The 25,387-nt window shown below is 33.2% G+C and overlaps 1 protein-coding gene across 1 annotated transcript in view; it reads right to left on the bottom strand.

Moving 5' to 3' along the window:
- Nucleotides 1–19,295, bottom strand: part of LOC132757903 (keratinocyte proline-rich protein-like) — a 30,663-nt gene extending 11,368 nt beyond the window's left edge. The window contains exon 1 of the mRNA XM_060749402.1: nucleotides 19,126–19,295. Coding sequence (XP_060605385.1) covers nucleotides 19,126–19,243 — 118 coding nt within the window. The 5' untranslated portion in view covers nucleotides 19,244–19,295. The remainder of the gene's footprint in view (nucleotides 1–19,125) is intronic.
- Nucleotides 19,296–25,387: the final 6,092 nt, after the last annotated feature.

Here is a 25,387-nt window from a genome sequence, read left to right as displayed (position 1 = left end):
TAGGAAAACTGTTATGAAAATTTCCTATCATTCACTATTAATGTTGAAAATTTAACGATAAACAGGAAGTGTATGAGCGACAGACCTGAAATCGAACTCAATGTATGAACCCTCATGTTAATGCTGTATACCAAATATCAAGAGGCTGCGATAAGTAGTTACTGGAAAAATTGTTACATCAAGAACCGGTTGAACCGGGTGATGCTCCCCTAGAAGGTTTTGGACATATAGGAAAGTATAAAAAAATGAACCAAGAGCAAAAGCCCCAAAATTAGGCAAGGCAGAGTTTATGTTTTTTTGCACTGCACTTCTATTCAATGAGATCTATCTATCTATAAAGTTTCCTGATGATATCTCTTATAGTTTCAGTGTTATGTCCCAGGTAAAATTCAAAGTGTAAAAATGAACAACGGGCAATAACTCCAAAATTAGACAAGGCTTTGTTTAAGTTCTTTAAGCATTGCAGTTCTATTCAATGATATCTATCTACCTACAAAGTTTCATGTTCGTATCTCTTATAGTTTTAGACTTAATATTGTCCCGGACAAAAGTCGAAAAGTAAAAATAAACAAAGGGCAATAACTTCAAAATAAGGCAAGGTAGAGTTATGATTCTTTAGCACTGCACTTCTACCCAATGAGACCTATCAATCTCCAAAGTTTCATGTTGATCCCTTATAATTTTAGAGTAATGTCCAGGACAAAGCTCAAAGTGTCGAAATAAACAAAGGGCAATAACTCCAAAATTAGGCAAGACAGAGTTACTGTTCTTGTGCACTGCAAACCTACTTAATGAGATCTATCTACCTACAAAGTTTCATGTTGATACCTCTTATACTTTTAGAGTTATGTCCCGGACAAAGTTCAAAGTGTAAAAATAAACAAAGAGGAATAATTCAAAAATACGGCAAGGCAGAGTTACGGTCCTTGTGCACTGCACACCTACTCAATGAGATCTATCTTCCTACAAAGTTTCATGTTGATACCTCTTGTTGTTTCAAAGTTATGTCCCGGACAAGAAAAGCGGACAGACAGACGGACGGACAAGGCGGCTACTATATGCTCCCCCAAAATTTTTCGGGGAGCATAAAAATATTATCCTGCCCACCCGCCACCCATCATTCACCATTTTATAACCCGGGTAACTTCCAAAAATCAATTATGATACAAACACATTTTTGCATCAGTATGAAGAAAGCACCATTCAAATGTTCAATATTTTTGCACCACATAATATGCATGTGACCATATCTAAAAATTTCACAGACACTAAATAAAATCTGAAATCAATACTTTCAGTAACAGCAAATAGTATATAAAGTTTTTAAAGAAAAATTCAAAAGAAGCGTTCAAAGAGGAAATAACTCTTGAAATAAAGTTGCTAGAGTTATGAACCTTTGTCATGAATAATGTGAGTAATGACAAAGAACAATAATCTTGAGTCTACAGTACATAGCATTTATAATAAGAAAGATAATGTACTAATGTACTAAAAAAAACAAGCAATTATCATAGTATTGCAAGCAATCCATAAGAAGTCCCCTACCGGTTAGAACCCCAGCAACATTCTGATGGGCCATTGGCCATTCAATTATACCACTAGATTGATAAACCTTGTCATATTATTATGATGTTAGAGTTTGAAGTAAATTTTATAAGAAATCAAGAGTTTGGAGTAAAAGATACCAATTTCTCGAAAAAAAATCTAAGTTCAAGGGGGAAATAATTCTGGATATAGTCTTGCTAGAGTATTGAACCTTCTCACAAATGTTGAGTGATATAATAACAAACATATATATGAAGTTTGTAGTAGATACATTAAAGGGACTCCACTGAGGTTTAAAAGCCTAAAAACGTACAATTGGAATTTCTTACATAAATGAGCTGGGACACTTTATACAGAAACAGGCAAAGGTAGTTAAGAAATATACTTTGAAATAAATTTAAAATCGTGCCTTAATAATGTTCTTAGCCAGATTTGAGTGAAAAGCGTTTGAACGCTTTTTATTTTGGGTCATTTTTTACAATTTGAATAATTATTCTGGAAAAACAAAGTGCGAGAATGATCTGAAGTTTTGCACAAAGGTTAGTGATTTAAACCTACATCAAATGGTACATTCATATGGAAAAAATATTTTCAGTCCCATCATGTCAAAATACCTCAGTGCATGGAGTCCCTCTAAGAAAAAAGTATTTAAAAAACAAACAAACAAAAAAACATTTTTTTCATAAAAATTCTAAGCTCAAGGGAGGTAATTCTAATAATTTTTGTGCTAGAGTTGTAAACCTTGTCACATATGATGTGGTTGATGATCAGAAACTTATACTTAAAGTTTGAAGTAAATATCTTAAGAAATAAAGAACTTATAGTGAAAAAGCCTTAAAACTAGAATCAGAAATCTTGAAATTCGGTCTATTTGTTGCCATAGCAACATAGGAAGAAAAGAAAAACATGTGCATAATCTCAAGACTGTCATCTACCCATAAATTATCAAGTTTCATAAAAATATTTTCAGTACCTTTTGCGTTATCACTGGATCCAGTTTATGTGTTAAATTTGCCATATTTTCAGTCTATCTTATTATGATTGCCATAGCAACCAGAATTTTAAACATAGGAAGAAAAGAAAATGACGTGCATAATCTCCATACTGCCATTTATCCATATACCAAGTTTCATAAAAATATTTTCAGTAATTTTTGCATTATTGCGGGATCCAAATTTGTGGACGGACTGGCAGACAGACAGACGGACGGAGGGTAAACCTAAAGTCCCCTCCAGTTAAACCGGTAGGGGACTAAAAATTAATTCAGAGTTCAAAAATTATTCTGGAAATACAAGAGCTAGCATTATAAATCTATCACATAATATGACAAAGGGTCTGATAACAAGCATATTTTTGAAGTCTGAATTAAATCCTTGAAGAAACAAAGAAGCTACAGAACAAGAACTGTCGGAGGACAGTAACACTCACATTTCGCAAAAGTTGTCACAAGCGTGTTTCATTGAGTATTATACTGTATAATAATGCTTACCTATATAAAGACATAAAATTGTCCGAGAAGGTACAAAGGTTTGTTATTTAGATGTTTTATCGAGTTAATCACTGCTCTATTATCATGAATGCATAACATTGTTCCAAAAAAGGCACAAACCTTTCAGTAGTTATGAAGATACCGTAGTTATGAAGATACTGCTTACAAGCAAAAACTTAACCTAGAATTTCTAAGCCAAAAAAGGTGCATAATTATGAAAAAAAAAACAAATCAGAGTTATGGGACTTATGCCAATCATGTTAGATAATCACAGAGAACAAGTGTGTGAAGTTTCAATCCATTCCCTTCAGTAGTTATGGAGATACCAGCTTGCACGCAAAAACTTAACCAAGAATTTCTAATTCGAAAAAGGGGCATAATTATGCAAACAAGCAATTATCATAGTATTGCAAGCAATCCTTAAGTCCCCTACCGGTTAGAACCCAAGCAACATTCTGAAGGGCCATTGGCCATTCACTAATGTTTCAATTTTTCTCTATTTTAAGTAAATTTGTTGGAAAAGTTCTTTAAAGGGATCACAGGAAACAGTTTTTATGAACAGACAGACGGACTGTAGGACACTCTAAAGTTAATATATGAAACATCCCTGTTACCAAAATATAACATTTTTAAAAGCAAAATTCTTAAAGAGGAGATAAGTCTTGAAATAAAGATGCAATTTCATAAAAAAATTTCAGCTCTTTTTGACTAACCACAAATATTGTTATATTTGCCATGTTTTAAGTCTATTTGTTGCCATGGCAACCATTTTTTGCAAAATAGGAAGAAAAGATAAAGACATGCATAATCTCCAGACTGCCATCTACCCATATTTAAAGTTTCATAAAAATATTTTCAGTACTTTTTGAATTATCACTGGATTCAGTTTATGTGAAAAATTTGCCATATTTTCAGTCTATTTGTTGCCATAGCAACCAGAATTTTCAATATAGGAAGAAAAGAAAAACATGTGCATAATCTCAAGACTGCCATCTACCCATATTTTAAGTTTCATAAAAATATTTCCAGTACTTTTTGCGTTATCACTGGATCCAGTTTATGTGTTAAATTTGCCATATTTTCAGTCTATTTGTTGCCATAGCAACCAGAATTTTCAACATAGGAAGAAAAGAAAAAGATGTGCATAATCTCCATACTGCCATCTATCCATATATCAAGTTTCATAAAAATATTTTAAGTACTTTTTGCGTTATCGCGGGATCCAGTTTTGTGGACGGACGGACTGACGGACTGACAGATGGAAGTACTCACAGACGGACGGAGAGTAAACCTAAAATCCCCTCCGGTAAACTGGTAGGGGTCTAAAAAGCAAATCAGAGTTGTGGGAGTTGTGCCAATCATGTGAACAAGTGTGTGAAGTTTTAATCCATTCCCTTCAGTAGTTACATGTATGGAGATACCAGCTTACACACAAAAACTTAACCACAGGGACAGCAAAAATTAATGTTTGAATTTTAAAAAAGTATATTTCCAAAATGCTTGTATGAAATAAATCTGGTAATTTATTGCCTTACTTTAAGTGAATGGCGCATGCAAAAAATCATTGCTAGTTAAAATAGCAAAATAATAAATACTTTGCTCCAGAACATTTTATTCTGTTTACATACACTGTACATCACTCATGTGTTTAAATAACAGAGACATTCTATTTTACAACTTTTTCTGGAATCAACCATGTAGTAATGAAACCAACATCATTTAACTGTTGATGTTAACTGTTGATAAATTTTATAAAAATATTTCATATAAGGTGTAGATTTATACTCTTAAAGGAGGAAAGATAATTTGGAAAATATTGATGCTAGAGTTAGGAACCTTAATGACCCCCCCCCCCAGTATTGGAACTGTTGTTTTTTTACCTAATAATTTGCAATCAAACTATAAAATATATTGCAACACCATACTACATGTATAACAACATTTTTACAAATCAATCCTACAGACATTTGATTTCTCAACATCTTTACCATGTGTTGAGCTAAGCGACGTTCAGTAACCAAATAGTAGCGGGCGGCATTAAAGGAAATACCCCATGACATGGGTGTAACAGTTAAAAATGTTGACCGGGCAACAGTTCACTTCATCATTGTGCATCAACCGTTCAATTAAACAGTTGTAAATAAGGAATTTGTATTTTATTTATAGAAGGCACTAGGTAGTAATATTACTTGGGAGTTAATATGAAACTTAAGCTTAAAGATTTAAGCACATCCTTTGAAAAATAAATTTTATGAAAAAAAAAAACAATCCAAGTTAATTCTAGAAATATTCATGCTAATGTTATGAATATATGTCACACATGATGTGGGTGATAATAAGTAACAAATATTTGAAGTTTGAAGAAACAAAGAAGTTACAGTACACAAGAGCTCAATCAACATTTCTCAGTGCTGAATATAGCACTAGTAAAAGAGCCTTGATAATGTAAATTTTACAAAGTTCAATAAGGGCCAAAAAATCCATGTTACAGTTAGGCCTTGGAGAGAGTCCTATTATGCTCTCAAAGAAGTGTATAAAATTTCTATTCGTTTCAAAGGCAGATGTCAATGGAATATGAAAACAAATTCTATGTCCAAAAAGGGCATTATTCTGTCAAAATGCCTGATAGAGTTACCTCTTCCTGTGTACCCTTTGGGGGCATGATGGTGAACAAGTGTGTAAAGTTTCAAAGCTATATCTTAATGGACTTTTAAAATATTTGAGGTGGTATGCAAACATTGACGTAAATTTTAAGTCGAAAAAGGAGCATAATTCTGTCAAAATGCTTGATAAGAGTTTCCACCATCTGTCTACAGGTTGGGGGCATGATAGTGAACAAGTGTGCAAAGTTTCAAAGCCGTTTGTCAATGGACTTTGAAAATATTTGAGGTTACTAGTATGCAAACTTTGATGTAAAAAAGGGGGTGTAATTATGTCAAAATGCTTGAGAGAGTTACCACTCTGTCTACAGGTTGGGGACATAATGGTGTACTAGTGTGCAATGATTTCAATGCCATTTGTCAAAGGACTTTGAAAATATTTGTGGTGGTATGCAAACTTTTATAAGTTTGAACAAGAGCACCGCTAGGCAGGGCATTATATGCCTGAAAGTGCTTTTTTTTAGTAAGACATTACATAAATTAAATAAAGTATTACTTCCTTCAAATAGCAATCCTCCTATAAAGTTTGAATATTGTGGGCCAAATGGAACTTAAGTTATGCTCCGGAAACTGTTTTCAGTTTTGAGGTAATAGCGACCTTGAACTTTGACCTTGTGACCCCAAAATCAATAGGGGTGTTCTACCCAATATGGAAAATCATCCTTTTGAAGTTTGAACACTATGGGCCAAATAGAAATTAAGTTCTGTTCTGGAAACTGTTTTCAGTTTTAAAGTAATAGTGACCTTGACCTTTGACCTTGTGACCCCAAAATCTATAGGGGTCTTCTACCCAATATGGACAATCATCCTATGAAGTTTGAATATTGTGGGCCACATGAAACTTAAGTTATGCTCCAGAAACTGTTTTCAATTTTAAAGTAATAGTGACCTTGACCTTTGACCTTGTGACCAAAAAAATCAATAGGGGTCTTCTACCCAATATAGACAATCATCCCATGAAGTTTGAATACTGTGGGCCAAACGGAACTAAAGTTAAGCTCCGGAAACTGTTTTCAGTTTTAAGGTGATAATGACCTTGACCTTTGACCTTGTGACCCCAAAATCAATAGGTGTCTTCTACCCAATATGGACAATCATCCTATGAAGATTGAATATTGTGGGCCAAATGGAACTTAAGTTATGCTCCGGAAACCAAATTGCTAACGGACGGACAGACAGAAGGACGGACGGACTTACGAAATGGTACTTATGTGACTTTTCCTTTGATCTTTTTAGCCATTTTTAGTCACACAAGGCTTAAAAAAAGACACACAAGTAAAAACGGAATGAATAGGATCAAACAGAATTTTGTTACCCATTGTTCTCCAAGTCACACAAGTACCTCTGGGTTTGTACGGACAGACGGACGGCGCCAGGGGGTATAACATTATATGCCCAAAATTCTTTTGGGCATATAAAAAGGGGTATAATTCTGTCAAAATGCTTGATAGAGTTACCTCCGTATGTCTACAGGTTGAGGGCATGATGGTGAACAAGTGTGAAAAGTTTCCATTAGTCGACCTTAAGATAACAATTTTAAATGTAAATTCTAAGTTCAAGGGGGGATACTTCTGAAAACAATGTGTGCTAGAGATATAAATCTTGTCACATGGTGGTGACGATAAGGGACATACATGTATATTTAAAGTTTGAATAAGATACCTTAAAGTTCCATGTTTTTAATTAATGTACTATAAATAACCAAAAAAAATTTGTCCAAGGCATTTAGAAATGATTTGGTTTTATTGGAACCATATTAATTAAAATTTACGAGAAAAGCAATTTGTGGAATATCTTAACTTTGACTTTTTAAAGAAATAACTTCGACATCAGTTTCCCAAACACCCAGCCTATTAATAGCTCTTTCTATAATTACAGGTAGATGCACACATAAATGTTTATTTACATTAAAAATAGTTTGCAATGTCAATTGTATTCACCCTGTGTGGTGCCTCTCTCATGATTTACTGTTATAAAAACAAAATATCCTTATACTGCTAACAAAAACACAAGTCACATTTTCCATGCATTTTTGCTTAATATTCATACTTGCACGCTGCAGGCAGACAATATTTTTAGCTTTTACCGAAAAATCATTTCTGCTATTAATTAATATAAACTGATTCTCACCAACACAAATATATTTTAGTAAATCTAAATCAAATTTTGGAAATAAACTTCATTTAAATCCTAATGAAACTAGTTAAGTTTTGTGGGGTTTTTTTTAACCTTTTGAGATCTTTATAGTTTATCTGTATCAGAATAATGAGTTAATTTTCCTAATAAAGAAATTATGTTTATACAACAGCTCAACAGATTCAATTTTCTAACAAAACATGTATGCCCCCTATGGGCAGCCAATTAGTCATGTGATCAGGTTTTATTATGCATGACTTCTGACCCAGTGAACAAAAAATTAATAAGGGTTATCTACTGGTCATGACTAGTCACAAGGTAATAATTATTGTGACCCCCATAGATTGTCTGCAGCAATTTAAGTTATTACAAATCTTACCAAATAAAATATGCATAAATTTTATGAATCATGTAGGCCTCATTAATGACAGTCAAGTTGTTATATTACAGACCTTCAAATGTGTATACCAAAAGCATTTTTAGTTTAATATAAAAATACCAACCAAGGCAACTAATGACTTGTTGAGTTATTGGTCAGAAACCATCTTAAAGTACAAGGTCAATTTGACACTGACCCCTTGACCCCAAAATCAATAGGGGTCATCTACTGGTCATGACCAATCATCATATAAAGTTTGAAGTTCCTAGGCCTAAGTGTTCTTTAGTTATTGATCACTTACAAGGTCAATGTGACCTTGACCTCTGACCCCTTGACCCCAAAATCAATAGGGGTCATCTACTGGTCATGACCAATCACCATACAAAGTTTGAAGTTCCTAGGCCTAAGGGTTCTTTAGTTATCACTCGGAAACCATTTGGTCTACGGACCGACGGACCAACAGACCGACAGACAGACAAATGCAAAGCAATATACCCCCTCCTCTTTGAAGTGGGGGCATAACTATGAATATATATTATATAACTAATTTTTTTTTTAAAGTAAATTTGTTGCAGTTGGAAAAGTTCAAAGTTCTTTAAAAGAAATCTCAGGAAACAGTTTTGAGGGACGGCCTGAAAGATGGACTGACAGAGGGATAAACTTAAATATAAACATATCTGGTTGTAAACATGTTGGTGTCAAATCAACAATATATTTGAAAATTTGAAGTAAATCCATGAAGAAAATAATATTATAGAATAAAAAGGGAAATTCAAGTTTATGCAGAAGATAATTCTGGAAATATGGATGTTAGATTTATAAGCCTTCGTTGTCATATTATTATGAAGAGGTAGTTAATGAATTTTCAAGTAAATCCTGTAAGAAATGAAGAAAAAATAATTTTTAAGTAACAATTAATCTCAGTTCCAGGGGACATAGTTCTGGAAGTTGTCAAGCTAATGAGTACAACACCTCACACTGTCATGATGACAATGATAATAAGGAATATGAGCCGCGTCACGACAAAACCAGTCTGATCAGGATCCATGCTGTTCGCTTACCAACTCTATTACAAGTAGAGAAACTGATAGCGAACAGCATGGATCCTGATCAGACTGCGCGGATGCGCAGGCTGGTCTGGATCCATGCTGGTCGCAAACCCACTATGTTGGTTTTGTCGTGACGCAGCTCATATATACTTGAAGTCTGAAGTGGTCTGATATCTTAAGAAATAAAGAAGTTATAGAAAACAAACAAAAGGTTTTTTTTCCATGAAGTTCAAGGGAGGTAAATGTAATAATTTTGGCACTTAAGAGTTGTGAACCTTGATGTGCATAATCTCCATACTGTCACCGTTTCAAAAAATATTGCCCCTATATCCCTCTATTATGCTTATGTTGCTACTCTATTGTTCTGAAGTTCTTTCAGACATGTCCTTGGAAGAGATTACCGGTACTGAATGAATGACATCAAAGAACTAGAAATGTGTTGTCACGCCACGGATGCCCTCGCATGCAGAAAAAATTTCAGATGTAATAATATTTAGTTCCAAATTTGTTTGCACAAATTATTTTTTTCATTGTAAGTTCAAAGCCCTTAAAACTATTCAATTTTAACACAAACCATTTTGATACAAATTTCAAGGCACTGAAACTATTCAGTGTTAACCTTTTGTAAATTGCATGTTGCATATTAATTTGTTTATCAAAATAACAGCTACATACATTTCCAAAAAAGTACAAGTGCTGAAACTGAAAATTGAAATTTTCCAACATTCAAATGAGATAGCTTTGTCCAAAATCATTGAAGCACGACCAAATTCAAATTTGAACTGCTTATTCCTAAGATGTATCTATATGTCAAATTTGAAACATTGGGGAGATAATAAACGGAAACTTAAAATTTCTGATTTTTTTCAAAGTTTAAGAGGGATAACTCTGTCATTCAAAGTTTAAGAGGGATAACTCTGTCAGCTATCATCAAATCATGACCAAATTCGAAATTGACCAGTGCATTCTTATGACATATCCATATCTTTAATTTGAGTTGAATATGTACAACTGTTGGGGAGATTATGAATGGGAACTGAAAATTTCCTTTTTTTTCAAAGTTAAAGGGGCTTAACTCTGTCAAAAATCGAACCATGACAAAATTCAAACTTGACCTGCGCATTCCTTTGATGTATCCAAATGTCAAATTTGAATTGAATGTGTAGTACCCTAGAGGAGATAATGAATGGAAACTGAAAATTTCATATTATTTTCAAAGTGAAAGGGACATAACTCTGCCAAAAATCATCGAACCATGATCAAATTCGAACTTGACCTGCACATTCCTTTGACGTATCCATATATCAAGTTTGAGTAGAATGTGTAATACTGTTTGGGAGATAATGAACGGAAACTGAAAATTTCATATTATTTTCAAAGTAAAAGGGGCATAACTCTGCCAAAAATCATCAAACCATAACCAAATTCGAACTTGACCTGTATTTCTCATGACATATCCATATGTCAAATTTGAGTGTGACAAAAAATATTTTACTGGGTCTGCACAAAAACTTTAAGTGCCAAAGCTACACCCTTCAAACACAAAGTAGTTGACAAAACTTTCCATGTACACTTAAAAAAATTACACTTTTTTTTCTGAAAAAATACCTACAGAAAAATTTGAAGTCAAGTTTCAACCAATTTCCAGTATGAAACATATTCTAATTTTACTATGTTACTTTCCATCAGCTAATACTTTTCATTATAAAATTTCTTGAGTTTTTTTTTTGTCGAAACCCTATAAAACCTACGACAAATTTTCAATACACTTCATTTTCTATGGAAAATAATTGTATTCCATGGTATTCCACATAATATTACTACAGAGTTGTATAAATTTCTATGGCACATTTAAAGCACAAATGGCATATGAACAGGTTTGTTGTTTTTATGTATAGTCATGTATAGTTCACCAAATGAAGTGAAAGGGACATTTTCAATATTTTTGTTAAAATGAAATAAATCATACCATTGAAATGTTGAGTTATATTTAAAGTTTTGTAGAGCTGTCATTGATACAGTATCAATATCGGATGACAAATATCAACATTGTATATAGATAATTACCTAAAATTACTTGTCTGTCATTCAATTTTTTTATTAAGTGTTTAAATGATTTCAATTAAAAACATGTTCTGTTCATTGTGTTTTGTTTGTAAAAGCCCATAGCATGATTTAATTTCCACACTAGTTTTTTGTCATCAATTTGCTGTGAAAAATTTCCACTATATAATAACAGCATAATGTTAGACATAGATAACTGCTTCTGTATATTTTTTGGGGTTTTCTTTATCCTAAATTTCTAGACATTTAATTAATTAGTCAAAATTATCTATTTTTTTAAAGGTGTATCAATTATTGAGCGGAAGAAAAATATCAACAATACACCTCTATATCGATAATTACCTAAAATTACTTGTCTGTCATTCACTTTTTTAACTGTTTAAATGATTTCAATTAAAACATGTTCTGTTCAGTGTCTTGTTTGTAAAAGCCCATTGCATGATTTAATTTCCACACTATATTTTTTGTGAAAACTTTCCACTATATAATAACAGCATAATGTTAGACATAGATAACTGCTTCTGTATATTTTTTGGGGTTTTCTTTTCCTAAATTTCTAGACATTTAATTAATTAGTCAAAATTATCTATTTTTTTTAAATGTGTATCAATTATTGATCGGCAGAAAAATATCAACAATACATCGATATTGTCTCTATCGGTGACAGCTCTAATATTTTGTTTTATATAATCAATTATTTACCCAGCATTAAAAAAAAAAGTTTTTTACTTAATCCTGCTATTATTGAAATTGTCTAGTGCCATGGAAATTTTTTTTTAAACAGTCAAGAAAATAAATGGTTGTAAATCCCTCACTACCAATGAAATTGAGTTCAAATGGCAGATAATGATGGCATAATCAGGGTCTTTAACATATTTAAAAGACCCTGGCATAATATTACAAACTGTCCATGTTGTATTGTATATTATTGGCCGGTGGCCTTATTAATTATCAAATAAATATGTTGTTGTTGTTGTTGTTGTTGAAACAGTTTGTTTTGTCCAAAATTTCCAGTGGTAGACCATTGGAATTTTAAGATATTTACTGATTCTAGTAGTATTCTACTAGAATTTTAATTGTTTTCTTCATATTTCCATTGAAATGCTAACAGTAGAATTCCAATGGAACATTTAGCACAGGTAATTCTACACTTATACTTATAAACATTAAAGCATCATGCCTCTATCCTAATTTTCATGAAAAATTTCAAAATGTATTGAAAAAATGTATTGAAAAATAAAATATTGTTAAACTGAGCGTAGAAAATATTGTACACATTGCAAATGGCATGTAATTCCAAGTCCGTTTCCAATAAAGGTCAAAATATGCACACAAAAAAGCCTTTACAACAGAAATATGGTGATAATTACTGCAGAATCAGTCATTGCATCTAACAAGTGAATCAATACTTGAATTGTAAACCATTTTACTTTTTATTTTAAATTCAAGTTTATTTTATTCAAAGTTGATTTTCTTTATATGTTTCGACTCATCTGGAGGCATGCAGCTTTAAAGTGCATAAAGCTATTATATCTCTTGAAATATTTTTTAAAAGAAAACAAACAAAAAACACTTGTGTTATACTTTAGGGTAATTTTGTAAGATTTGTAATATTTTCTATGTAACTTATTATACATAACTACCATACATAAACAGAATAAAATTCTGTTATTTTAATCACAAATTATACACGCAAGTTTATACAAATTTATTTTAGTTTGATCGTGTTGGAAGCTATAAGCTTATTGAAACACTCTCAAACCAACCAGTACTAAGCAATGAATGTAAAGTTTCTTGCTCTGAGCAAGACAAGGAAACAACGGCTTGGCCCTGACAGGGTTTGAACCCACGCAATCAGCAATCCTTAGATTACTAGTCTGTCGCCTTAACCACTCGGCCACGCCGCCAAAGAAAATTATACACTTACAGCCACAGACACTGAGCAAATACACTTTCAAGTGGCTAGGTCTACTACAATAAAAATGGTACATTTCTATTTACTATTTCAAATATTCATAAAAAAAAAGCAATAGAATGTATTTGAATTTTCTTGTAAAATGCAGCTTTAGAAAAAAGGATAAAAATTCTATATTTGGATTTTCTTGTATGCAGCTATAGAAAAGGATAAAATTCTAAGTGATTTAGAATGGCCATTAAAAAATTAATTATGAGACAAATTATAATATTTATTCTAGAACTTCGATAAATATATCTAATATCTGATCACACTTGCCAACAACTTCCATATGAGCCGTGTCATGACAAAAACAACATAACCAACAATCAGCGCAGTCTGATCAGGATCCATGCTGTTCGCTTACCAACCCCATTAAAAGTAGAGAAACTGATAGCCAAAAGTATGGATCCTGATCAGACTGTGCGGATGCGCAGGCTTGTCTGGATCCATGCTGGTCGTGACACGGCTCATATATAATTCCCTCGTGGTCTGTTGTTATGACAAGCACTAAATACTGTCAACATAATTTTTCATTGTAAGAAAGGCTATCAATAATAGACCATTTCAATTTAAAGAGGATGTGCTTTTTTCTATTTTTGAAATTTTCAAATTTATTATATCAAAGATTGGATATATTTTGGATAAATTTTATATACAACTCATAGGATTTCATGACATTTATGGACAGTTTATTACTAAAAACATTGAATATTTAGTGTGAAATTTTCTATATTTAGTTTGATACTAAAACCTGCAGCTTGAATAGACTGATGACTGCCAGATCCATTGAGCTTACAACAAATTTCTCTTCAACAAAAATTGATAAATGTCTTTTCAAACTTCATTTATTACTGAGTCTTAGTATTATTTACAATACAATTTAATACAATAATATTTTGGTTTGCTTCAGTTGTACTAGAATTATTTCCCTTTTCCCAATTTTCAGGACATATTTTTCTAGTCCATAAAATATGTTGCAAACAAAAATAAATTTAAGGCCCATTATGACTCAGAAATGCATTTACTTTTCTTTCTCAAAAGCTTTTCATTTTGGTGTACTTTTATAGTATCCAAAAAGTTACTCATTGGCCAATTACCTCAACCATCTTTTTATCTGTTGATTTTTAGCAATAAGTACAGATATAGCGATTTAGTATTTTGTATGGAAGACAAATTAATGTTTGTTTACATTTTGCTACGTACTTTTATGACAAATTATTTCGCATTTATCGCGACTTTCTTTAGGTAACAAGCATCTAAATTCACTAAAACTATTTTTTAATCATTATAAAACTCATGTTTGCCCTTTGTAAAGTTTTATTTAGTTTAGTTATTTGTTTCTGAGGCATAATGTGCCTTTAAAAGTATTTTAGAAGCTCCAATCTATCAGTGTTTCTTCCAGAGCGCGTTTTTTGACGCATTTTTTATGGCCTTGGCACAATGAGACTCAATTAGTGTGTTTCAAGTGATGCAGTAATTTATTCTCCATTAATTTACAGTAAATCTCAAATTATGACAATTTCAAATCCATTGCAAACTATTTAACAAATTAAAATACAAATCATGCACTGCTTTGATTTAACAACTTAATACCTTTCAATTTAATTGTCCGTTAATCAGAAATCATTGTCTTCTTTTCCATCAAACTCGTATGTACTACACAACCCTCTTTCAATTGTTACACATTTTACCTGTATACAGTATTGCTAGTGACTAGCTACATGACCAAATATGGAAAGGATGATGCAACTGTGTAAACAACTGCCTTGCTGATAAAAATTTAAGTTGTTATACATATTAAACTGCATGAATTACAGTAGCTAACTGGGGGTAATTAAATTCATTAAAGATTTTTTTTAATCTGTTTATAGATTCTTCAAATTATTTTTATGCAACATTTTCTTTTCTATTCATCTATTATTTTTCAATGGCTGAATGAATTATAGGAAAGAGGCAAATAAATTAGTGGTTCCAGTTCTTTTATGTACTTCTTGGTTAATAAAAGAAATGGTTTGGCATGACCCTCAAAAATTTCAAGTTACCCCTAAAATCTGATGCAGGGGGGAAAAGATGACCTCCAAAAAATTGGAGCTGAAAGAAATACTTATTGCACCAATTTCTTGACACCATATATTTGGATAATTCCTTTAAATCAAAAATTTCTGTATGACAAATTTCTGAAGACATTTTCAGAAAAACTAAAAATTTTTGGAAAGTTTTATGGATATTTCATAATTGGCAAAATCCAGTTTAAAGCAACACACCTCCAGAACCTGCAAATTTTCATGAAAATTTTAATAATGTATTAAAAATAAAAATATTGTGTGAATTGAACAAAGAAAACTAGAACTATCACTAAATGTGATTAATACCCCCACAAGTCTGCTTCGGAAATGAGGATGTTACTAGTAACAGAATACCTTGTAAAAGAATTGAAACATAGAGTTATGTTTGTGGGCAATTAAAGATAATTGTGGTTCATGTATGTTGCATTCCCTTTCAATGTGGTTGGCCATTGATGAAGTTTAATTGAATTACTCTGTAATAAGTCCAGAAAGACAAAGAAAAAGAACAAAGGGCAATAACTCTATAAATACTGAAGATAGAGTAATAGTTCTTGTGCACTGCACTTCCTCTTATTGTGCTTGACCATTGTATGAAGTTGTTTTGAATTCCAACCAATACGTTTTAAGTTATGCTCCGGACAAGGAAAAGTATCAAAGGGCAGTAACTCTGTATTTTGTCAAAATGGAGTTATGGCTCTTGTGCACTGCACTTCCTTTGAATGTCCTTGACAACTGTATGAAGTTGTACTGAATTCCAAACAGTAGTTTTCAAGTTATGCTCTGGACAAGGAAAAGTAACAAAGGGCAATAACTCTGTAATTAGTCAAGATGGAGTTATGGTTCTTGTGCACTGCACTTCCCCTTATTGTGCTTGACCATTGTATGAAGTTGTTTTGAATTCCAACCAGTAGTTTTCAAGTCATGCTCTGGACAAGGAAAAGTAACAAAGGGCAGTAACTCTGTAATTAGTCAAGATGGAGTTATGGTTCTTATGCACTGCACTTCCTCTCAATGTGCTTGTCCATTGTATGAAGTTATAATGAATTCCAACAATAAGTCTTCAAGTTATGGTCCGGACAAAAGAAAGCAATGGAAAAGTAACAAAGGGCAATAACTCTGTAATTAGTCAAGATGAAGTTATGGTTCTTGTGCACTGCACTTCCCCTTATTGTGCTTGACCATTGTATGAAGTTGTTTTGAATTCCAACCAGTAGTTTTAAAGTCATGCTCTGGACAAGGAAAAGAAACAAAGGGCAGTAACTCTGTAATAAGTCAAGATGGAGTTATGGTTCTTGTGCACTGCACTTCCTCTCAATGTGCTTGACCATTGTATGAAGTTATAATGAATTCCAACAATTAGTCTTCAAGTTATGGTCCGGACAAAAGAAAGCAATGGAAAAGTAATAAAGGGCAATAACTCTGTAATTACTTTAGATAGAGTTATGGTTCTTATGCACTGCACTTCCTCTCAATGTGCTTGACCATTGTATGTAGTTATATTAAATTCCAACCATTAGTCTTCAAGTTATGCTCCGGACAAAAAAAGAAGGCAATTGAAAAGCAACAAAAGGCAATAACTCTGTAATTACTTTAGATAGAGTTATGGTTCTTGTGCACTGCACTTCCCCTTATTGTGTTTGACAATTGTATGAAGTTGTTTTGAATTCCAACCAGTAGTTTTCAAGTTATGCTCTGGACAAGGAAAAGTAACAAAGGGCAATAACTCTGTAATAAGTCAAGATAGAGTTATGTTTCTTACGCACTGCACTTCCTCTCAATGTGCTTGACCATTGTATGTAGTTATATTGAATTCAAACCATTAGTCTTCAAGTTATGCTCCAGACAAGGAAAATACAACGGACAAAAAAAAAAGCAATGGAAAAGCAACAAAGGGCAATAACTCTGTAATTACTTTAGATAGAGTTATGGTTCTTGTGCACTGCACTTCCCCTTATTGTGTTTGACAATTGTATGAAGTTGTTTTGAATTCCAACCAGTAGTTTTCAAGTTATGCCCCGGACAAGGAAAAGTAACAAAGGGCAATAACTCTGTAATTAGTCAAGATAGAGTTATGGTTCTTGTGCACTGCACTTCCTCTCAATGTGCTTGACCATTGTATGTAGTTATATTGAATTCCAACCATTAGTTTTCAAGTTATGCTCCGGACAAGGAAAATGCAACGGACGTCTGGACCGACCGACCGACCGACCACCGGGTGACTCCTTTATACCCCCCCAAACTTCGTTTTTGGGGGTATAATAATTTAGACATTGCAAAGGGCACTTACAACCCATGTAAATTACTGAAACAGAGGTAAAAAAAAATGAAAAAAATATCGCTTACTGTGTTACTTATTAACGCACTACAAATTTGGTGAAAAATACTGCAAAATTGATCATTTAAACACACATAACATTTGGGAAATTTATTTTCTTTTTCTTTTAATCTTTTTTACTTTTTTTAAAAAAACTCAGAATTTAATTTTTTTAAATTTGATTTCTTGAAATATTTTTGGGGTCATCTTGGGGGCATTCAGCTTTAAAGGGCCGGAAAGGGCTGTGTTTGACTGGGGAAAGGGTTGGTTTATTCCCCTTTTTTTAGCCCCTTTTTTGGTTTTACAAGCGTCCAAAAGTGAAAGTAGGCCAAAGACTATTAAAAACAAAAATAAAAATTATAACAATAAATATGCTGCAAAAAAAACAACATTTGTCTGCACTAAAACAGACACTAAATTTGATTTTGCCATTTATGAAATGTGTATAAAACTTGACAACAGATTGTTCTTGGTCTTCAGAACTGTAGCACATTCAAGGTAAATATTCTTATTGATATCATTTTTATTTTTGTTTTTTATAGTCTTTAAAACATAGACCTGGAAGTGTACCTTCATATGGTTCATCATTTTACATTGTAATCTTTTTTGTTATATGAATTTTGGCCTACTTTCACTTTGGCCAGACTTAATGAAAACAAACATGGCTGACAAAGCGGAATCACCTTAAGTTTTGAATTTTTAGTTTCATTTTTGACTGTAAATTTCCTGATACAAATATCTCAAGTTATCTTATGGATATATCTCTGAATACTGCAAACCCTCTGGTGAATATTATACATTTTTCATAAACAGTTTCCATAATTTCATAGACTACAAATATCATGAAATCCTAGACCTGTTATTTTCATAGGTGGTCGGTGCGTTGATCGGTCACTACCCCCCGGGGGTAGTGACTGATATTTTAGTACTAAATAAATACTATCAAATTTTTATTTTTTGTGGGATAAGGAAGAAAATTGAATTAAAGGCATATACCAAATATCAAAACATGTTTTAAATAAAAAATTCTGCAGTTTACATCATGAGGTTTTGAGAGGTAGTAGGGTTGTAGAGTGGGTGAGTCTGGGGTGGGGCCCCGGGGAGGGGGGTAGTGACCAATCAACGTGCCGAACACCTATGGTTATATTAAGGTATTGCCACCATCTGACCTTATCTTCAAAATAATAAAAAAAAAATCATCCAAGGTCTAGCCAGTGTCAGACTGACCCTGTAACTGTACATAAACAGATAAATAAATGGTTAAAAAAATGGGATGCGTTCTTATTACACAAATGCATGTTACAAATTAACACAATGATATCATATGATGCCAGAAAATTACTCCTTCACGTTTGTTTCGATAATGTATAGTCAACTCTGTTGACTGTAGATTAACAACAACAACAACAATGGCGGGTACAAGTGGGTGGGGTAAGTAAAGCATTTCAATAATTTCAAGTTCTTACCAAAAGTTGGCCTGTCTTCGGGCATCACCGTGAGCCCGAAGACACTGAGGACAGTCCTAATCCCAGACCTGACAACCTCCACAACCCTCCAACATGCAACGCTAAACCACTCCATCATTCTCGTAAGTTTTGAAAGTTTTGTTATATCAGTAAGTGTTATAGTGATATTGTGCTGGCGAACATTTCAAATTTTCAGTATTTATAGTTTCGCACCTCTGGACAAAGTGGCCATTGGTCACTTCTCGTGACGTAAGTATCACGTGCTATTTCACAAACTAATAACTACAAAAAGGATACTTTTCAATTTTTATATTAATCCAAACACAATTTTCAACAAAGCATTCCCGTTTCAACTTTGCACGCGTTAGAAATTTAAGACACTTACACCGATAACTTCGTGATTCTCGTGCAAAATACAAATTAGAAATGTGTCGTCCTTGTTTTCAATGCTATATAACATTCTTAATATTGCGCACGTGTGATTGAGCGGCACTTTTGTTTTATGTTAAGAATGAAAATAAAAGCTTTGATGGATAAGGTCTAAAATTAGTACATGTGACACAAATAATCATAGGGCTTGGGTTTTCTGTACTAGTAGTAACCTTCAAATAAATTTTCTGTTTTGAACAAGTTACAACGGTACTGATAATGAACAGAAGACTAATGTACACTAGAAATCCGACCCTATGTTACCAAAAAAAAAAATTTATTGAATACGGATAAAGATCTTTGATATTAGTTAGAAAACCGCTAGCTTGAACTTGATCATATTTTAATAAAAAAATACTCATCATTTTTAGAAGTTAATAGTGAACAGTGGAATTCATGAACAGACGATCACTCGGAGACCTGCTTATAGTTTGAAACAAGTGATATAACCATCTCGCATTTGATTCTTTCCGTGTGACCCGTGTGACACTCCGTTATTGCCATCTGTCTAAATACAAATATCTGGAACCAAAGTGATCCCTCGGAAGCATTTAAAAAAGCAAAATAACATGAAAATTGCAGACTCGTTTTGATTGAGTCTGTACATGAAGGATAATGAAAAATTGCAACATCCCTCACGGCTGAGCTTTACTTAATTCTCAACACTGAATAGTGCTGGACTCAATGATCCCGAAGGACAAGAAAAATTTAACAACGCTGAAGTAAAGTACGGGGCAACTTTTTACGGCTGCCACACAGCACTTGACACGTGCTGTTGTGATGGATCCAAAGCGAAATTACATGAAAATTGCAGACTCAACACATAAAAAATTAGCTAATAATGTTGGACTTTTATATATTTAATCAGGTTTAGTGTGTTTTTCCCGAAGTTTGATTACATACAATAAGTGATGTTATTTTTCCGTGTCATTGGTGACATGACATAATTGTTGTGTTTATGATACTTTTAGTTCTTTCTTTAGGCTTGTTTGCTAGTTAGGTGGTTCTAGCTAGTATTTCTTACTTGGATACAGGTTAATCACCATAAGAATATACTGCCTGCTTTTTCAGTTTGTCTTTTGAAAGCACATCTTTGATATACAGGACTCATAACATCTGGATCAAATTCAAAATTCCAATCTATTAGTTTCTCCCATTGTTTTCTTCGTTTAATTAAGACATACACATTATTTTACTTGCGGACCATAAGCCGCTTTTCATGGATTAACATGTCATATTGAAGATTCCATGGAAAACGCCTGACATGTTTCAAAATTCAAAATTTTATGATTTTATGTTGAATTTTCTGCTCGGGCGTGGACGGTAGCTTGCATTTTCCAGCACACTACAGTCCACTGATGACGAACAGGCGCAATCAAAGCAAGACTGTAACATTTTTATTTTCCGCTAGTGAACGTCCCTTATTTGTATGTTATTATTATCTATTTTTATGCAGTATATCGAACCATATGAATCATGTTTATACTTTACTCAAACATTACTCACACATAAAATGATTCAAGACGACCAATATCAAAACATTAACACATTAAAATAATGATGTTATTGAAATAATTTTGGCTATTACAAATACATTGTACTATAACAATTAATAAATTGGCATGTCATTTGTATTTGTTTATTATACTTAATTCGTCTGCACTTTCCGCTATCGATGGTAAATGGGAGATAACCCCTAGAGTCACAGTACCTGTGCTCGACCAGCCCAGTGCTCGACCAATACTTCTATTTGTGTATGATTTATGCATTAAAGTGGAAAAACCCTGGGAGTTTGTGCTTGCTCTTTGTACCTGACCTGTAACCTCTACATCATGTAAAAGTACTCCAAGTTTGGTAGAAGATTTGCCATTTTGCAGACAATATTAAACAGTACAAAAATACAATTTTATAATAAAAGTAGCAGTAAAAACTATCTAAAACACTGAAATAATGATAATTTAGGGCAAATGTGGACAATATTTGTTAAATTGCCTTTACTTTTATGATTCGAATTGATTTCCATAGGAAAGGTGTTCAAAAATTATCAAAACCCTGCTTTACATAAAAGGCAGGGGCTATGAACATGTAAACAAATATGGCAGCTGTACGGAAACAAATCGAGAACACACCACTAAACGCATGGACCATTTGTATATTACACCAATTATCACACTTAACTATGCTTGCAGAGTGATTTTAGTAAAAAAATATGAGAATAAATAATCCCAAACGCCCCAGTATATTTATATTCCAAAACTCTTATAAACACTTTATTTGTCAATGTATAGCATTTCCTTTGTATCATATTTGCTTTCATATTTTCATCTATAGACAATAAAACATAAATGTTTCAAAATATTTTTGAAATAGAATTGTTGAACATAAAAAGTCATATCTGTTTTTAAGAAATAAAAGTTCTGATAGAGATTAAACCACCTGGTCGAGCACTGGTTTGGTTGTCTGAAAAATATAGTAGTTTTATACCCTATATACAACTCCGTGGTAAATTGTATCCTAATCTGTGTTATTAAAACGCTTTAGCTTATTGTGAGTTTGAAAGGTCCAGCTTTGTAACAAAAATAAGTTTCCCATCAAACCTTTAGTTCTGAAAGAGTTTTTATGTGATTTTGTGAAAAACTGGTTGAGCACTGGTACGGTGACTCTATAACAAATGTGCTTAGTGCGGACACTGGTTATGCTATCTTGATAAAGTTTATGTTAGATTGTGCTTAGTTGAGGGTGCAACGTTAACTTAACTGTTTTCTATCAAATTTTACAATATTGATATAAACGATTTTATAATGCTATATATTTGACAGTTAGTAAGTAATATACATTTTAGTTAGTAAGCTTTATATTTTTGTTAAATTTGTAAATATACTGTTTATTGGATTACGTATAAGTACGCTATGAAACAAATTAAATATTCGAACCGTCTCAGCGAAATATCTGCTTATTTGTATTACAAGATTGACAATAGACTGTTGACTATAAAATGCATGTGATTTGAAAAGTATGTAAATGTTGTTACATTGCGTTACGTTACATTCTTGCTACTGTTACTGCCAATTTCACGTTTTATAATTTTGCTACAGTTACTGCTGTGCCACTACTACTGCCAATTTCACGTTTTATAATTTTGCTACTGCTGTGCTACTGCTACTGCTAACTTCACGTTTCATACTGCTTCTGCTGCTGCTACAGCCTCTTCCCATGCATCAAATCTAAATATTGTGATACCAAATACCGTGATAACGTCACAACAAACAGTGTCCTGTCTACTGCTTATTGCTTTATGTCTATTGCAATGACAGTGGTCAAAGAACTATAACTTTCTGCGTGTGTGTATTTACTCATAGGTGGCAGTCATATAATCAATGTGACGCACGCATCCAGGCTATCTCAAAACTGTGTTCACTGCGACTATATTAAAACCTGGTTTTAATCAAGGATCGATCTTTTATTCTTGATTTTACTACTTCTGGACCGAATAACATGCTCGATTTCGAAATATTCACTCTATATGCCTTGCTGGGGCTTGAGCGGTCAGAGAATCCTAGCGTATAAGGCGTATACCTTCCACCGAGTATCTCACGATCGATTTTGGTGGCTGGTATCCAGGATAATAAGTATGCCCTAAACATTAAGTAGACCATCCTGGCATGTATACCCTATACTCGGATCCTGGAAATTGGCCTGTTTGCATTGAGGATGGTGAACCGCTTTAGCTTGTGATTTGAGCCTTCAATAATCCTCACGCCATATACCCGGCCTAGCTAGAATATACCACAGGGACTCGAGTGGGCGCTTGACAAGTAGAGATCAACCCTTTGACTATCTTTAGCCATTAATTAAAAATTTATGAACAATAATTGATTGTGCTCGATCATATGGCTTAAAGCCAACCAATTTCTATATACAGGGGCATCCGTGGCCGAATGGTAGATGTCTTCGACTCGCAAGCACTTACCCCTAACCGCTGTGTTTGAATGCCGGAAACGAATTTCGTTTTGCGTAAGGCGTTCGGATTTCATTTTAGTCAAATCTCAACATGTATCAGAAAATAAAATTGTATAATGTTTTTACTGTTATGACAAGGCTGTAAATGTTTACAATTAAAAGTAGATGGAGTATAATTATATATTTGTCTATAAGAAAATGTGATGTATTTGTCTAGTGATCTGGTTAGGGGGTGTAATGTAAGTAGGCATTGGTACTGCAACCAGTCCCTAGAACATTAATTATACTACTGTGCAGTCATCGTTAATGCAAATTTTCTGCGAACGCAAAAGATTTAAATAGCAGGCAATTTGTCATTTTTTCTGGAAAATTTTGAAATGTTATTTTGCAGCTATTTTAATAGTACGACAAATGACGTCAAAAAGTGACAATGAGTTGCGTGAGATTGTAAGATTTTGTGTGGGACTTACAACTGTAATAATTAAAAAAAAACAATAAATGATGTTAAATAGGTCTGGATAAGTGTGCGGACACAGGAGCAAGTTAACCATGCACTAACTAGTCAATGTTGCTTAGATAACTATAATTAACGTCAGCGTGAAACGGCGGCGCTTGTAACCTTTATGTGTTTCATATAGTAGGCCTACTGCATGTTGTTCAATATTGCGTTCAATGTACCTAAATAAAATTTTAGCCAAATATCAGTCGTGAGTAAACGTATTACGAGATAAATTTTGTCGTTTCGTTTTCTTTTCAAGGTTTCAATGATAAAGAAACTAGAAATCGCCCTTTGCATAATGCATATGAACCAGGACCCACTAGATACAGTATATCAGAATACATTATACATTCTATTGTTGCCAAAAATAATTCCACATGACTTACATCTGTGTGCCACAAGTCCAACTTTGGTAAACTGTCGTTATTCCGTCATTATTTGGCTAGATAATCAAGTATGCTTGTTGTTTTAAGACATAATCACTCTAAAGTTTCTGCATAGAAAAAGTAAAGATGTATGCAATGTATGTACCTCTTAGCATGCATTTTCTGAAACACTGCACAAAATGGCAACGTAAAGATAAAGGCAATTGGAAAATTTATTTTATTATAACTGGGAAACACTTATTGTTATCAATGGTAATGCATCTAGTCTAATTGCGAAGAAAGCATGTAGCTTATTTGGACCTCTCTTGATCACTCGTCACATACAACGAGACACGGATGTTACCATCATAAAATTCATTTATAAAGAAGCAGATCGATCCCTATAGCCACTCAGCTTATGCTCACCAGTAATGTTAACTTAATGTTTCTACATATAAATTGACTGATTGTATAAAACAAGAGGGCCATGATGGCCCTGAAATCGCTCACCTGTATATAGGCCCCCGGGGCGGGGCCAATTTTAACCCAGGGGTCTTTATTTGAACAAAAATGGTAGACACCCATTAGTTGATGTTTCATGCTCAATATCTTAGCTCTAGCTCATAGGGTTTTTTTTTAAAAGAAGATTTTTTTAAGATTTTGCTATTTACATAAAGGGAAAAACAATGAGCCCCCCCCCCCCAACCCGGGCGGGGCCTATTTTGACCCCAGGGCATTTACTTGTATTTGAACAAACTTGGTAGACACTGACTAGATGATATTTCATGCCAAATATTTAAGCTCTAGCTCTTTCGGTTTTCTAAAAGAAGATATTTTAAGTTTTTTTTCTTTTGGTTGCCTTGGCAACCAGAGTTCTGCTTGAAATTAAATTATTTGAACAATTTTTAAAGTTGACTATCAAAGGAACATTCTTGTGAATTTTGGATGAAATTGGCTTTGCCGTTTATGAGGAGATGTCGTTTAAATTTAAAGTTTACGAAGGGACGGA

This window comes from Ruditapes philippinarum, unplaced genomic scaffold (genome assembly GCF_026571515.1).
Source record: "Ruditapes philippinarum isolate M1 unplaced genomic scaffold, ASM2657151v2 ctg3894_1_1_1_1, whole genome shotgun sequence".
Taxonomy (NCBI): Eukaryota; Metazoa; Mollusca; class Bivalvia; order Venerida; family Veneridae; genus Ruditapes; species Ruditapes philippinarum.
The sequence above is the reverse complement of the archived record's forward strand: the minus strand, read 5'-3'. Positions and strand labels throughout refer to the sequence as shown.